General features: G+C 39.3%; 1 protein-coding gene across 13 annotated transcripts in view; it reads right to left on the bottom strand.

Moving 5' to 3' along the window:
* Window positions 1–15,611, bottom strand: part of dnm1a (dynamin 1a) — a 136,295-nt gene that overhangs the window by 56,286 nt on the left and 64,398 nt on the right. For 8 of the 13 annotated variants that reach the window (XM_061927145.2, XM_061927140.2, XM_061927142.2 and 5 more), the window contains one exon: window positions 13,255–13,368. In XM_061927145.2, coding sequence (XP_061783129.1) covers window positions 13,255–13,368 — 114 coding nt within the window. Of the gene's footprint in view, window positions 1–13,254; window positions 13,369–13,512; window positions 13,543–15,611 lie in introns of all 13 variants that reach the window. The other 5 variants (XR_009811432.2, XM_061927137.2, XM_061927136.2 and 2 more) reach the window with 1 other exon arrangement.

The following is a 15,611-nucleotide window of genomic DNA, read 5'->3' as shown; positions in this document are numbered from 1 at the left end:
TTTTGCACTTTTTGGCTTCTTATTAAATAACTTTTGTAACCTATTTTCATGGGCTTTCCTCTTTGTGATGTTAAGTTCCTGTTATGCGCTCTTATACAGTATATGCCTTGAGCTCTTATTTTGAAGGCGCTAAGAGCGGAAGTGATGTCACGTTGCAGAGGTTTTTGAAAGAAGGTAAATAAAGTGGTCCTCATGTAAACTGGAGCCTCCGTGTTTGTTATTTTGTAGTTTCATACAGTATAGGCGACATTTATAAACCCTCGGTTACACTTTTTTAAATAGATTCAATCTTGCACGTGGAAAGTTTAAGTGAGGGCTTTAGTTGCGGCGCATGGACTTAATTTCTAAGTAAAGGTAAGACCATAATAACGTTTTTTTTTATTAAATGTGCTTTTTTGTGTGCTACAGTTTGTATGTGTAAAGTAAAAGTTAAGTTAAAGTACCAATGATTGTCACACACACACTAGGTGTAATGAAATTTGTCCTCTGCATTTGACCCATCCCCTTGATCACCCCCTGGGAGGTGAGGGGAGCAGTGGGCAGCAGCGGCGCCGCACCTGGGAATCATTTTTGGTGATTTAACCCCCAATTCCAACCCTTGATGCTGAGTGCCAAGCAGGGAAGAATGCTGGTATGAGCTTTTAAACATAACCCGCTAACTGCTGCCAATCAAATGGTGAATAAGATACTCTTTAGGGTTCATATGTTTGTAAATCTGACTGTGATGAAGTCAGTGCCTCACCAGCCATCAACCTCACCGCACGTCACTGGCAATAATAATTGAACAATTATTGTTGTTCGCACAATATGGGACCTTTAAAGCTAAAAGTCTTCACTTTAGTTACTGTCCAAAGGCTTTTGGCCCAAGGCTTTTTGCACATTACTGTAAATGCATTTGTTCTGGTTCTGATTTACCCCCTCGTATGCAACCCCCCACCCCCAACCTTCCCCATTGCCCTTGCACATGTGTGTTGTGAGGGGCTGCATAAAGGCTTCTTTATTCAGCCCTGACAGCGAGAGGAAATCAGCTTTAGAAGCAAAAACAGAGGGAGCGAAAGCGCGATGGAGACCACAGAGCCGCACATCTGGAGTTATTACAAGGCCTCCTCCTCCCTCCTCCCTCCTCCCCCCGCCGCTCGCCAACAAAACGCAGACATTCCTACCCCGGCCTCCGCCTCTTCCCTTCATCCCTCCATCATGCAAACCATCATTGATCGCATGTACAGTCGACTGGATGGAGGAGGATGAAGAGTTTCCTTACGAATGAATGAGTGGCTCTCACTTCCTGTTCACCTTTGACCCTCCACTTTCTCCCCTCAAAGCCAGAGAGGCGTGCAGTGATGGAGGAGGGTGGGGTAAAGGGGTGTTCAAGACAAATCAAGGGAGGGTGCAGAGGAAGTAGAAAGGGACAGAGAAGAGGGAGAAAAAAAAATGGAAAAGTGGGGGAGCTCCTCCTCTTTCTCTCTCCCTATCTTCTCTCTCTCTCCCGCTTGCCCTTTTTCCTCCTTCTGTCTCCTGGAGAGGAAACTTCTTGGTGGTCAGTCCTTTGCCACGTCAAGCCTCCAGCAAGGTGGACGCATCGGAGTGACTTTTTTTGGTCTTTTTTTTTTTTTTTTACTAGAATGGGGAAAAGTTAGTGTTTGGCTGGCAGGTTCCAACAAAGTCAGGAGCCAAAGATGTAAAAAAAAAAAATTAAAAAAAAAAAAACCCGAAGAGGCTCTAATCCAAGGTAGGTACGCTAAAGACTTTTTATTTGAAAAAGTTATCCGTGCATCTTTTTTTACGCTACAAGAGAAAACTTCCAACGTCTTTCCTCTCTTCACAGATGCGAGGAATGCGCCTCACAGCGGGAAGCGGGAGGGGACCTCTCATAATCTGCCAATCAGTGGCTATTACCTCCGTCTCACCTCTCCTCCTCCTCTTCTCCCTCCTCCTCCCCCTCATCTATAACCCAGCTCTGGTAAGTAGAAGCATCCACACTTTTTAGGAAAACAAAAAAACAAACAAACAAAAGGACCGACCAGCGAGCATCCTTTGAGCCCGGCCCGCCTGCCCAGTGTTCAGACTACCTGTTCAGGAAGTAGTGGTTGTACAGTAGTCTGCACATTGGTTAGGCTGGCTTCGGGGAAGCACGGGACCAGAAGGACCAGCACATGGAGATGTATAAAACCACCTCACCAATGAACCACCACCACCGCAACAATCTTGAATACCGACGCCTGGCCTTAAATGCACCAAAAAACAACAACGACAACAATGGAGAACCTGCTGCAGTGAACTGGCTCTTAATGTCATAAATTCTTATCATGTATTTGTTTGTGATGATCAACCTATAATGACTGTCCCAAAAAGTGAAATAAAGATGCTTCCATTTGTAATTTTTATTTGACGTTTCTCTTGAACATCTTCATTACATATTAGTATTAGTTTTTAGTTTGTTTTACCCTTTTATGTAGGCATACAGTAGTTTGTTTGAATTGTAACATATAAAATAATTCAAAAAAAAAAATTCTACAGATTTTAAAAAAATGTTGTCTTTTAAAATACTTTAAAATATTTTATATATTTAAAAAAAATTAAAATACGTAGAAGATGGATTGAGAAATTGCTATATAACCTTTTAGTTTTTAACCTTTTCATGTTTAGAATTACTTGAAACACATAAAAAAATGTTGCCACCAAACTTTTTTTTAATGTAACTTTTAAAATACTTTCAAATGTGAGGAAAATACTACTATAATATTTTGGCTTTTACAATATTCAAACAAATGTTGAATTGAAATTATTTTGTGACTTTTATAACATACACATTTTGGAATTAGAATTCTTTAATAACTTTGAAATATTCAAACACATTTTAAATGGCACCAAAGGTTTGTTTCAAAACTGTTTTAAAATGTTTATAATTTTAAAAAATATTTGAAAATATATGTAAAAAATGCTACACAACTTTTTGTTTTTGTTTTTTTACTTTTTCAGGTCTAAAAATAATTGAGAAAAAAAAATTGCCGCCAAACTATTTTATTACTTTGTGAATTTTTATATATTTTCCATAAAATACAAAAAAAGAAAGAAAATTCCAAAAATGTATTTCATACATAACTTTTTGAGTACAAAAACACATTTTAAAATTGGAATTATATTACCTTTGTGACTTTCAAAATATTTTCAAATTTCCCAGAAATTTTTAAAACTTGTGTATTGTTAAAAGTATTTTAGAATGCCCCCAAAATTTACGACCAATTTGTTGTTCATGGTTTGAATACTAAATTAGAAAAATTGGTTGCAAAACATTTATTTTCAGACTTAAGAAAACACCAAACTATTTTAACCCTTCATCTTGAAAAGTGTTAATTATTACACTGTGGCATTTGTTACAATGATTTATTATTAGAAAAATGAATGCATTTAATACTAGATTAAAAAGTTATCATATAAAAACATAATAGTGTGGGTTTTTTTAAAGTTATTGAATGTAATCGAGTTTTTCAGCCTCATTGTGAGGTATTTAACGTCCAACTTGTGAAAAATAGTTGCAAGCCTCATGACAAATGGATAAAAAAGAGCCTAAAAAGGTGCAGGAATACAAAAAGCAATCTTAATTCCTCTACCAACATTCAATTTCTAAAAAAAAACTGGTCACAAAAGGCTCAGCCTCACAGAATATGAATAGAAGAAGCCAAAGCAACGTCAGACTGCAAATGTACAATTATGTCTCCACCTCAAATGACCACAGTATGTGCAGAGAGCACACAAAAATGTTGCGAGCACCCACTCTGTCATTGTCTCGTCAAATTTTTTTTCTTCAAAGTCTTAGTTTAGAACGCTCCAGAACAAAAAAGTACAGTGGTGACGTCATGTTTCACTGACCCCCCTCGCCTTGTTTGCCACCAAGTTTAACCCAAGGTTCCAGTCTGCCTTAACACAGCTTCTTAAGTTGCCTCTTAAAGACGCAAAAACAATGCAAAACTGGCGTCTTGCCTTAGAGCGTCATGGACTGCAATGAAAACCACAAACCAGCAGCAAGCCTGTTTCCATTTAGAGCCCTGGCAGCAAACACACACACACACAGCAGGAACACATGCTTAGACACACACACACACACACGCACACGCATGCAAACACACACAAACACACAAGCACACGCACACACCTCAGAGTAAGCATGCGAGAGCCCCCCCTCTAAAAATGTTTACTGCTGGGATCATTGGGTGAGTCTGGCATTTTGGCGGCCTTAGCAGGGAAGCCCACTCACACACTAACACATGCACACACACACACACAACATGCACACAACCTCAATACACATGCATGCATACACTCAAAACACAACAGCAAGATTGCATAGAAAAAATGGAATGAGTAGAAAACAGACATTTTCAACATGGTTTTGAATAATATGCCATAAAACCTAACCAATCTCAAATTATACTTTATTTCCTCATAGTTGTGAGGACCTTCATTTTGTCAACTGAAGAGAGCAGGCATTTATTAGGGGTAAGGTATTTATTTATCTTTACGTAACTATATGATTTAATTTAATGATATTGATAATAATAATAATATACTGTATAGCAGTCTATTATCAAAAATGTTGTTAACCTTTTTGACCCGGGGGCCCAACTTTTCCACTACTTTTCTTACTCTTGATTTAAATCAATCCATCCATCCATTGCTTTCCTCCGCTTATCCAAGGTCGGGTCGCGGGGGCAGCAGCCTAAGCAGAGAAGCCCAGACTTCCCTCTCCCCAACCACTTCGTCCAGCTCCTCTCGGGGGATCCCAAGGCATTCCCAGGCCAGCCGGGAGACATAATCTTCCCAACGTGTCCTGGGTCTTCCCCGTGGCCTCCTACCGGTTCGGAAGTGCCCTAAACACCTCCCTAGGGAGGCGTTCGGGTGGCATCCTGACCAGATGCCCGAACCACCTCATTTGGCTCCTCTCGATGTGGAGGAGCATTGGCTTTACTTTGAGCTCCTCCCGGACGACAGAGCTTCTCACCCTATCTCTAAGGGAGAGCCCCCCCACCTGGCGGAGGAAACTCATTTCGGCCGCTTGTACCCGGGATCTTGTCCTTTTGGTCATAAGCCAAAGCTCATGACGATAGGTGAGGATGGGAACGTAGATCGACTGGTAAATTGAGAGCTTTGCCTTCCGGCTCAGCTCCTTCTTCACCACAACGGATCAATACAGCGTCAGCATTACTGAAGACGCCGCACCGATCCGCCCGTCGATCTCACGATCCACTCTTCCCTCACTCGTGAACAAGACTCCGAGGTACTTGAACTCCTTCACATGGGGCAAGATCTCTTCCCCAACCCGGAGATGGCACTCTACCCTTTTCCGGGTGAGAACCATGGACTCGGACTTGGAGGTGCTGATTTTCATCCAAGTCGCTTCACACTCGGCTGCGAACCGATCCAGTGAGAGCTGAAGATCCTGGCCAGATGAAGCCATCAGGACCACATCATCTGCAAAAAGCAGAGACCTAATCCTGCAGCCACCAAACCAGATTCCCTCAACGCCTTGACTGCGCTTTAAAATTCTGTTCATAAAAATTATGAACAGAATCGGTGACAAAGGTCAGCCTTGGCGGAGTCCAACCCTCACTGGAAACGGCTCCGACTTACTGCCGGCAATGCGGACCAAGTTCTGACACTGATCGTACAGGGAGCGGACCGCCCCAATCAGACAGTCCGTTACCCCATACTCTCTGAGCACTCCCCACAGGACTTCCCGGGGGACACGGTCGAATGCCTTCTCCAAATCCACAAAGCACATGTAGACTGGTTGGGCAAACTCCCATGCACCCTCAAGGACCCTGCCGAGAGTATAGAGCTGGTCCACCGTTCCACGACCAGGACGAAAACCACACTGTTCCTCCTGCATCCGAGGTTCGACTATCCGGTGTAGCCTCCTCTCCAGTACAACTGATTAGACCTTACCGGGCAGACTGAGGAGTGTGATCCCACGATAGTTGGAACACACCCTCCGGTTCCCTTTCTTAAAGAGAGGAACCACCACCCCGGTCTGCCAATCCAGAGGTACCGCCCCCGATGTCCATGCAATAATAATTATATCTAACCTACAGTTTACAACCTTGTCAAAGGGTATGAAACCATGTGTTTATTAACTATTATTTATTCCACATAAACCTTAGGCTTAGGTCAGGCTGTACTGCATAAGAAGGGACTCATATATAATTGACAAAAATGTATTTGCATACAATTATGTTGTGCTAAAATAAATAAAGTAAATGAATAATGAATATGCGTCGTTAGCATTAGGTAAAGTTAAAGTTAAAGTACCAATGATTGTCACACACACACACTAAGTGTAGCGAAATTATTCTCTGCATTTGACCCATCACCCTTGATCACCCCCTGGGAGGTGAGGGGAGCAGTGAGCAACAACAGTGGCCACGCCCGGGAATCATTTTTGGTGATTTAACCCCCAATTCCAACCCTTTATGCTGAGTGCCAAGCAGGGAGGTAATGGGTCCCATTTTTATAGTCTTTGGTATGACTCGGCCGGGGTTTGAACTCACAACCTACCGATCTCAGGGCGGACACTCTAACCATGAGGCCATTGAGTATGTAGTCCTAGGTACTAGGTACTATGCTAGCACGTTTATGAGTGCCTTTGTTAGTATTATTAACTTACAATGGCATTCTTTTTGTAATGTTTCAGTTTCAAAAAATCCTTAGTAAATTCACCAAAACGTCACTGTGGACTTAGTGAGTCTGTGGGTCCATGACGATGACTTCTGTTTTGTTGGATTTTCCGTTTTACTGCCGTGCTACATACACCGTTTAGAAACAATTAAAGTATGTAAATAAACATTTACACAATGCTTCTGTATAAATAACGTATTTCGCAACTAATATGTCTGCAGCTTATAGTCTGTGTCATAACGGGGTTTTCGCAGCTTACTGCGAGGTTTGTTCTCCCGGGATGCAAACGGACTATTCCGGACAAGGCTTGCAGGTAGGAACATATTTATTAATCTAACTACAAAATAACAGGCAAAAACTCTCTAACTGTGGCATGAAATAAACAAGACTTACGTAGAGGGTTGCGTGACAATAGCGCGAAGCAAACAACTAGCATAAACTATAGCATAGCAAGAAACAAACAACTAACATAACTATGGCATGGAACAACTATAAAACTGTGGCATGAAACAACTAACATGAACTATGGCATAGAACAACATGAAACTGTGGCATGAAACCAATAACTAGCATAACTATAGAATCAGACCTGAAATGAGCAATGACGCCAGGCCAACTGACTGGCAAAGGCGGTTTAAATAGTCTCTTGATTAGAGCCGGGTGAGCGTCCGAACACCAGCGGCAGGTGAAAATCATATGCCACCATGGCAACCAAAACAAACAAGAGTGCACAAAAAACAGGAACTATTGGAGTTAAACTAACAGAACATAACGAAAACATGATCCTTTTAAAATTTAGTGGTTGCGGCATATATCCTGGTGGGCTCCTTAGTACGGAAATTATGTGTATGTATGTATATATACATATGTATGTGTATGTATATGTATATATACATATATATATATATATATATATATATATATTAGAGATGTCCGATAATATCGGACTGCCGATATTATCGGCCGATAAATGCTTTGAGATGTGATATCGGAAATTAACGGTATCGGTTTCAAAAAATAAGATGTTGACTTTTTAAAACGCCTCTGTACGGAGTGGTATACGGACGTAGGGAGAAGTATAGAGTGCCAATAAACCTTAAAGGCACTGCCTTTGCGTGCTGGCCCAATCACATAATATATACGGCTTTTCACACACACAAGTGAATGCAAGTCATACTTGGTCAACAGCCATACAGGTCACACTGAGGGTGGCCGTATAAACAACTTTAACACTGTTACAAATATGCGCCACACTGTGAACCCACACCAAACAAGAATGACACATTTCGGGAGAACATCCGCACCTTAACACAACATAAACACAACAGAACAAATACCCAGAACCCCTTGCAGCACTAACCTTCCAGGACGCTACAATATACACCCCCACAACCCCCTACCCCCCCCCCCCCCCCCCCACACCCCCACCTCAACCTCCTCATGCTCTCTCAGGGAGAGCATGTCCCAAATTCCAAGCTGCTGTTTTGAGACATGTTAAAAAAAAAAAAAAAAATATGGCAGTGCCATGTTGGCATTTTTTTCCATTACTTGAGTTGATTTATTTTGGAAAACCTTGTTACATTGTTTAATGCATCCAGCGGGGCATCACAACATAATTAGGCATAATAATGTGTTAATTCCACGACTGTATATATCAGTATCGGTTGATATCGGTATCGGTAATTAAGAGTTGGACAATATCGGAATATCGGATATCGGCAAAAAAGCCATTATCGGACATTTCTAATATATATATATATATATATATATATATATATATATATATATATATATATATATATATATATATATATATATATATATATAATATATATATATATATATATATATATATATATAGTGTAGATGTATTTTTTGGGGGGTATCAGTCATAAGTAAAAAGTCATTACAGTACCGTATTTTTCGGACTATAAGTTGCAGTTTTTTTCATAGTTTGGCCGGGGGTGCGACTTATACTCAGGAGCGACTTATGTGTGAAATTATTAACACATTACCGTTAAATATAAAATAATATTATTTAGCTCATTCATGTAAGAGACTAGACGTATATTGTTCATCGGATTTAGCGATTAGGAGTGACAGATTGTTTGGTAAACGTATAGCATGTTCTATATGTTATAGTTATTTGAATGACTTTACGCGTCATATAACGTACACTTATTTAGCCTATTTAACTATTCTTTATTTATTTTAAATTGCCTTTCAAATGTCTATTCTTGGTGTTGGGTTTTATCAAATAAATTTCCCCCCAAAATGCGACTTATATATGTTTTTTTCCTTCTTTATTATGCATTTTCGGCAGGTGCGACTTATACTCCGGTGCGACTTATACTCCGAAAAATACGGTAACTGGGGTGAAGGGAAGATGCTTATTTGATTCAAGCAATGCTTTGAGACATGGCATCAATCAGAGTAGAGGCCACTTTTTGAGAACGTACAACATGTTACTCTAGTCATGTGCACACTAAAAAAAAAAGTATCTTTCCACATGTGGACAGCAGACTTCTCCACTCATTTAATCCTCTGTGAGATAGTGTGAACGGACATGTTAATAAGAACAAATGGATACCACACGTGCTGGAAGTCTATAAACAGGCACTCATGTGGCTCGCTTTTTTTTTTATCCACATTTCTCTTCTATCTCCAACTCTACTCTTTTTTTTTTTTTTTTCTGCCACAGAGACGTTTGATTCAAAGTCCTGTGGTAATGTGGACCAGGAGGCTTTGAATCACACACGTACACAGAAATAACAACATTCAAGCTAAAATGATTGATTTGGTAAGCGGGTGCCACCATGCCAAACTATAGCGAGGGGTTTCCCCTGTGACGCCAATAAAAGTGATGTTATTTTTGTGTATTTTATATGGGATTTATGTAAATATGTTGGACTGGAAATCCCACACTATAGCTGCGAACATGTTGATTTAAGGCCTCCCTGCACCCTCCGTCTTTAAATAAATACACAAGGAGGAGGGAAGCGTTCCTTCTGGTTTAAACATCTATACGAGGCGAAGGAGGAGGGGGAAAAGCAACATGTCCGCATCAACCTTTCGCCATCCCAGCCCCCCACTTCCCCTTACCTTTCACATGGTCCTAGTTACGTGTGCTGCTAACAAAAGACGACCCCTCCCACCTGAACCCTCTCTCCGGTCCTGCCCAACTATCCCATTCTGCATTCGTGCCCCTGCTTTGAAATAAAGTATGTTTATTAGAAGCAGATTATGTGTGTGTGTGTAATTGGGAGCAGGGTAGGGCAAAGGGGGGGGGGGGGGGGGGGGGGGGGGCTCTGGTATGCACATGTGGGTGCCAGCTTTTAGTGTCTGACATGCTGGGGGGTCTGTTTTAGTCTCTCTCTCTCTCACACACACACACACACACACACACACACACACACACACACACGCACGCGCACACATACTGTATATACATATATATACACACACACACACACACACACACACACACACAGACTAGAGTGGCTGTGGCCACACCCCAGAGACAGTAAGACTGCTTAGCAAGTTCCTAATAATTCCACAAAAGCATCATCGTGGGACCTCTCTTTGACCAATCTGCCCGGTAACAAAAGTGTCGACTCAAACCGCGGCACAGAGGAGATGGAATGAGTTTTTTTGGAGAACGACATGGAAAAGAAAAAAAAAAGTGTGGATGTTGGAAGACGACCAATGTAAAAGTACGTTCATCCTGCCTGAGGTTGTACTGTGAACTAAGTTTTTTTTTTTAAAGTTTTTAAAATAGACAATGATGTGCATCATTTTATTGTTACTTAAATAAAAAATACAGTTTTTTAAATGTATAATAAATACACAAATCATCATTATATTTACAGTACATTTGCTTATTCTTAGTTACTTTAGTATGAATTGTCTATACTCTCTGTGGCCACTAGAGGATGCTAATGAGAATCACTTAAGAATGGCAGTTGTGGTGGGTTAGTACAATAATTATAATGAAAAGAAAAAATACATACATAAATATGTATATCCCATTTACAGTGTCAAAACCAGAATACAATTATAAAATATATAGTTCAAAGTTTATTTGACTGCAGTTAGTGACGTCATGAACATATATTTTTTTGTCCGTGGAAAGACAAATAAATTTATATGTTCCTATATATAATATTCAGTTAAATGTATTACATCCATTTAATAATTACATGTATACTAATTTAATGCAAGTACAAACATATATTAAATTTTTTTGATTTTTTTTCAAAATACTTTGAAAATGTATCACATAATATTGATTAAAATGACATAATATTTAATATCTAATATAAAATAATTTCTTCGTAATTGAATTACTATGATAGGAACGAATATTTAGAACACTGTTAAAATATACAAATTACACAAGACACACTGACAAAGCTTAACCTCTTGTTACTATAACAATCTACAAGGTTAATATAGGTTGCTTCTCTTTCTTCCCCTCCATTTTTCTGCATTATTTTGTATCTGTAGTTATTGTTACATATATGTATTGCATACTTGCCAACCCTCCCGGATTTTCCGGGAGACTCCCGAATTTCAGTGCCTCTCCCGAAAATCTCCCGGGACAACCATTCTCCCAAATTTCTCCCGATTTCCAGCCGGACTTAAGGCACGCCCCCTCCAGGTCCGTGCGGACCTGAGTGAGGACAGCCTGTCATCACGTCCGCTTGGCCAACCAATAAGTAACCACAGAACACTATACCGTATAGTGTTCTGTGGTTACTTTTTGGTTGGCCAACGGTTTACGTTGTATTGCGCACCCTGACGGCAAGTGTGGGAGTCGGTTCTGAAGTATGAAGTAAAGAGACCTAACTTCATGACCTCGCCTGGTTATTGACTCCAACCCAGAATATTACACTGCCCATACCTACGCTCCTTCAAAGGCTGTGCTACTGGCTGCAAAGCATTGCACTTTCAAATTCAAGGAGTGTTATGTGTGTGTATACTGTATGTGTAAATAAATGAACACTGAAATTCAAGTATTTATTTTATTTATATGTATATCCATCCCATCCATTTACTACCGCTTATTCCCTTTGGGGTCGCGGTGGGCGCTGGAGCCTATATCAGCTACAATCGGGCGGAAGGCGGGGTACACCCTGGACAAGTCGCCACCTCATCCCAGTTACATGTATATATATATATATATATATATAAAAATATATATAAATATATATATATATATATAGCTAGAATTCACTGAAAGTCAAGTATTTATTTTATTTTTTTATATATATATAAAAGAAATACTTAAATTTCAGTGAATTCTAGCTATAAATATACTCCTCCCCCTTAACCCTGCCCCCCGGCAACGCCCACCCCGACCCCGCCCACTTCAAACCCCCCCCAAACCACCACCCCCAAATCTCCCGAATTTGGAGGTCTCAAGGTTGGCAAGTATGATGTATTGTTGCATTTGAACAATTGTATTGTTGATAATAGAGGTAAATTATTGGTATTATTCATTATCAATAGCGCTATTTGTATTGGTATTTGTATTTCTGTAGTGTAATAATGCTCATCGTCATTTCTGTATTATTATTTATCTCGCTAACTGCTTCTTTGCTATAATTTTTACCATCATATTTGTACTTATTATATTTGCTGATGTTCCTCTATTGTTATTGTTGTTGTTGTTATTGTTGTGTTTGCTGTTGTTGATTTTTGTCTCTCTGTCTTAACCCCCTCTTGTCCCCACAATTTCCCCCTCCGTCTTCCTTTTTTTCCTCTTTCTATCCCCTCCTGCTCCGGCCCGGCTGCACCAAATGATAATGTAAATACATTTAATAAAGTCAAATACAAATAAGGCAACAAGAGAAGTATCCTACACTTCTCTTGTGTAAAGTTTATCTGAACAGCCGATATGGGCATCTACATCAACTACCGTATTTTTCGGAGTATAAGTCGCACCGGAGTATAAGTCGCACCTGCCGAAAATGCATAATAAAGAAGGGAAAAAAACATATAAAAGTCGCATTTTTGGGGGAAATTTATTTAATAAAACCCAAGAATAGACATTTGAAAGGCAATTTAAAATAAATAAAGAATAGTGAACAACAGGCTGAATAAGTGTACGTTATATGAGGCATAAATAACCAACTGAGAACGTGCCTGGTATGTTAACGTAACATATTATGGTAAGAGTCATTCAAATAACTATAACATATAGAACATGCTATACGTTTACCAAACAATCTGTCACTCCTAATCGCTAAATCCCATGAAATCTTATACGTCTAGTCTCTTACGTGAATGAGACAAATAATATTATTTGATATTTTACGGTAATGTGTTAATAATTTCACACATAAGTCGCTCCCGAGTATAAGTCGCACCCCCGGCCAAACTATGAAAAAAACTGCGACTTATAGTCCGAAAAATACGGTATATGATTTGCCTGAGAAGCTGGACAGGACAAAAAAAACCAAAAAATAATAATAATAATAATAATTGGACTATATTATATTGTACATTTTTGTGCACATTTTTTTCCATGCAAAAACCCATCTTTGTGTGTGTGTGTCTGAGAAAGTGAAAACACATCACCTCGTCATCCTTGTACCAGGACATAGACTCAGCGGTGAGGACAAACCAGTACTCCTTGGCTCCGCCCTTCATGATGCTGATGTTGTTGATGGTCAGCCATCCCTTTCGAATCACCTGGCCAACACAAGAGGATTATCAATAAACACCAACCATCAAAATCACACTTTCCACTCACTGGCCAAGACATTAGGTACACCTACACATACTACACATCTGCCGCTATTGACACACACAGTTCGTGATGTGCGACTTAATTACCTTGAACCGATCGTTAACTCCTCTCTCCGGCTGGATGAGAATGTGGAGAGAACGTTACAACTCAAAAGCCAGGGAAGGCTCTTTGTGAAAAAGCGAGGTACAAATACGGACAAATTGCATGTATTACCGGTCAAAGTGCCTGTATGCCATAGCGAGCTGCCGGGACAGCAAGCAGTAGCGGGGAGGGGTAGGGCTACTTAAAGGTCAAATGTCAAAACGTTTTCCATACCATGCAATCAGATGCAGCAGCATGTTTCAATGATCCAACAAAGTTGCAAAAAAAAAAAACGAACCTTGCAAAATTAGCGAGCATTAAATAATTAACTGGTTATTCTATGGCTTTTGGCTGCCTTGTTTGCTACATTTATTCCAAATGAAGAACCTCGACAAGGGGTATAAAAAGTGCAAATTGCCTTCAGCGTACATGTATGTCATTCATTTTTAAAAGTTAGACTGTTTTATTGTGTTGCCAATTTACAAAATCCAGCGGTTAACTTCTTTTTAAACTTGTGGGACATTTAGATATCTTGGTTATTTGTTTTTAAAGCTTCAATGATTTCATTGTTTATTGCATTTTACCATATACAGCAGCTAACTTATTTTTGACAGTTACAAATACAGTGGTACCTCAACTTAAGAGTGCGCCAACATAAGAGTGTTTTGAGATAAGCGCTGTTGTACCATTTGTAACTGTATGGAGGTTCGAAATAAACTAAAACCCTGACCATAACCTTTTGGTCTTACTCGCTAGCAATAGCTTACAGCTGGAGATTTACATAACATTGTTTTTCCAACCATTGCAACAAAGAAAATGACTGTAAAGGGCAGGGCTGAGAGGAAGAAATAGATGATCATCATTGCATTAAAGACATGAATCATCAAAAAACGTGACCGAGTGTGGAGTCGACTTGACGAAGCCTCTGCACCACGCTGAAGTTTAACATCAGTCAAAAACGTTAAAATAACATCTAAACGGCGGACTTTTAACCATGAAAATATGGAGAAGGAGCTGATGGTGTGTTTGATAGAAGCAGCAAAAAGTCTACTGTCCAAGGTCAATTCTGTACAATAATATTTTATTACTTCAAAAAATGTTACTACATTCTATTGTATTGTTTTTCATAAAAGATTTCTTATCCAAAAGTTTTGTTTTACTTTTTAAAAGGCAGGTTAACCTCTAAAGGCTTAGTGGCCACATGCGTGGACAACACCTTTTAGCTCTTATTTCCAAAATTGTGTACACTACTGAATTGGGGTCTTATGCGGACATATAGACACTTATACTGCTATCTGGTGGTGTAAGGAGAGTATAACATACAATGGAATTTGGGAAAAAAAAGTGTAAAAATAAAAATGTGCGTGTCACTAAACATGAAGTACACGCTTGTGCACGTATGGACTAAGTACATCATATTAAAAGATGCTTTTTAGTTTTTATTCTAATTAGTGTCCAATAAGCCCAAATAGTAAAGAAAATTTTAAAAAATATATGTAAACAAACAGCTTGGGCCTTAAGAGGTTAAAATGGGTCTGTTTTTGTGGGGCCAAGCACCAATTAAATTGATTTGAGGTACAAGTGTGTTGAGTTAAGAGCTCCGTCACAGAACCAAGTACAAAACAGATGTGCGATGAGCATCTGCAACTGGAATTACTTTCCCTTTATATCTTCCTCATTATTTTTTAACAATTTAATTTGCTTTTGCATTTGATTATTATATAGCAGTTAACTTCTTTAGGCACTTTGTTGACAGTTAAAAATGTTAACCACAAATTGCCTTCGGCTCACATCTTTGTCATTATTTTTTAAAGGTCGGAGTATCCTTTTGATCGTGTTTACAATTGACTATATACAGTGGTTAACTTATTTTTACACTTTGTTGACAGTTAAAAATGTTAAACACAAATTGCCTTTGTCTAACATCTTTGTCATTCATTTTTAACCCTTGTGTAATGTTCATATTGTTGTTACTCAGCCAGCGTTTGTGGGTCTGATGGACCCGTTGCATTTTGTGGCTTTTAATGCCTCACAATCAAACACTTTTATGTTAAAATACTGAACAGATGTTTACCTTATCGCAATAAACATCTGTTCAGTATTT

Source organism: Nerophis lumbriciformis, linkage group LG32 (genome assembly GCF_033978685.3).
Source record: "Nerophis lumbriciformis linkage group LG32, RoL_Nlum_v2.1, whole genome shotgun sequence".
Lineage (NCBI taxonomy): Eukaryota > Metazoa > Chordata > Actinopteri > Syngnathiformes > Syngnathidae > Nerophis > Nerophis lumbriciformis.
The sequence above is the reverse complement of the archived record's forward strand: the minus strand, read 5'-3'. Positions and strand labels throughout refer to the sequence as shown.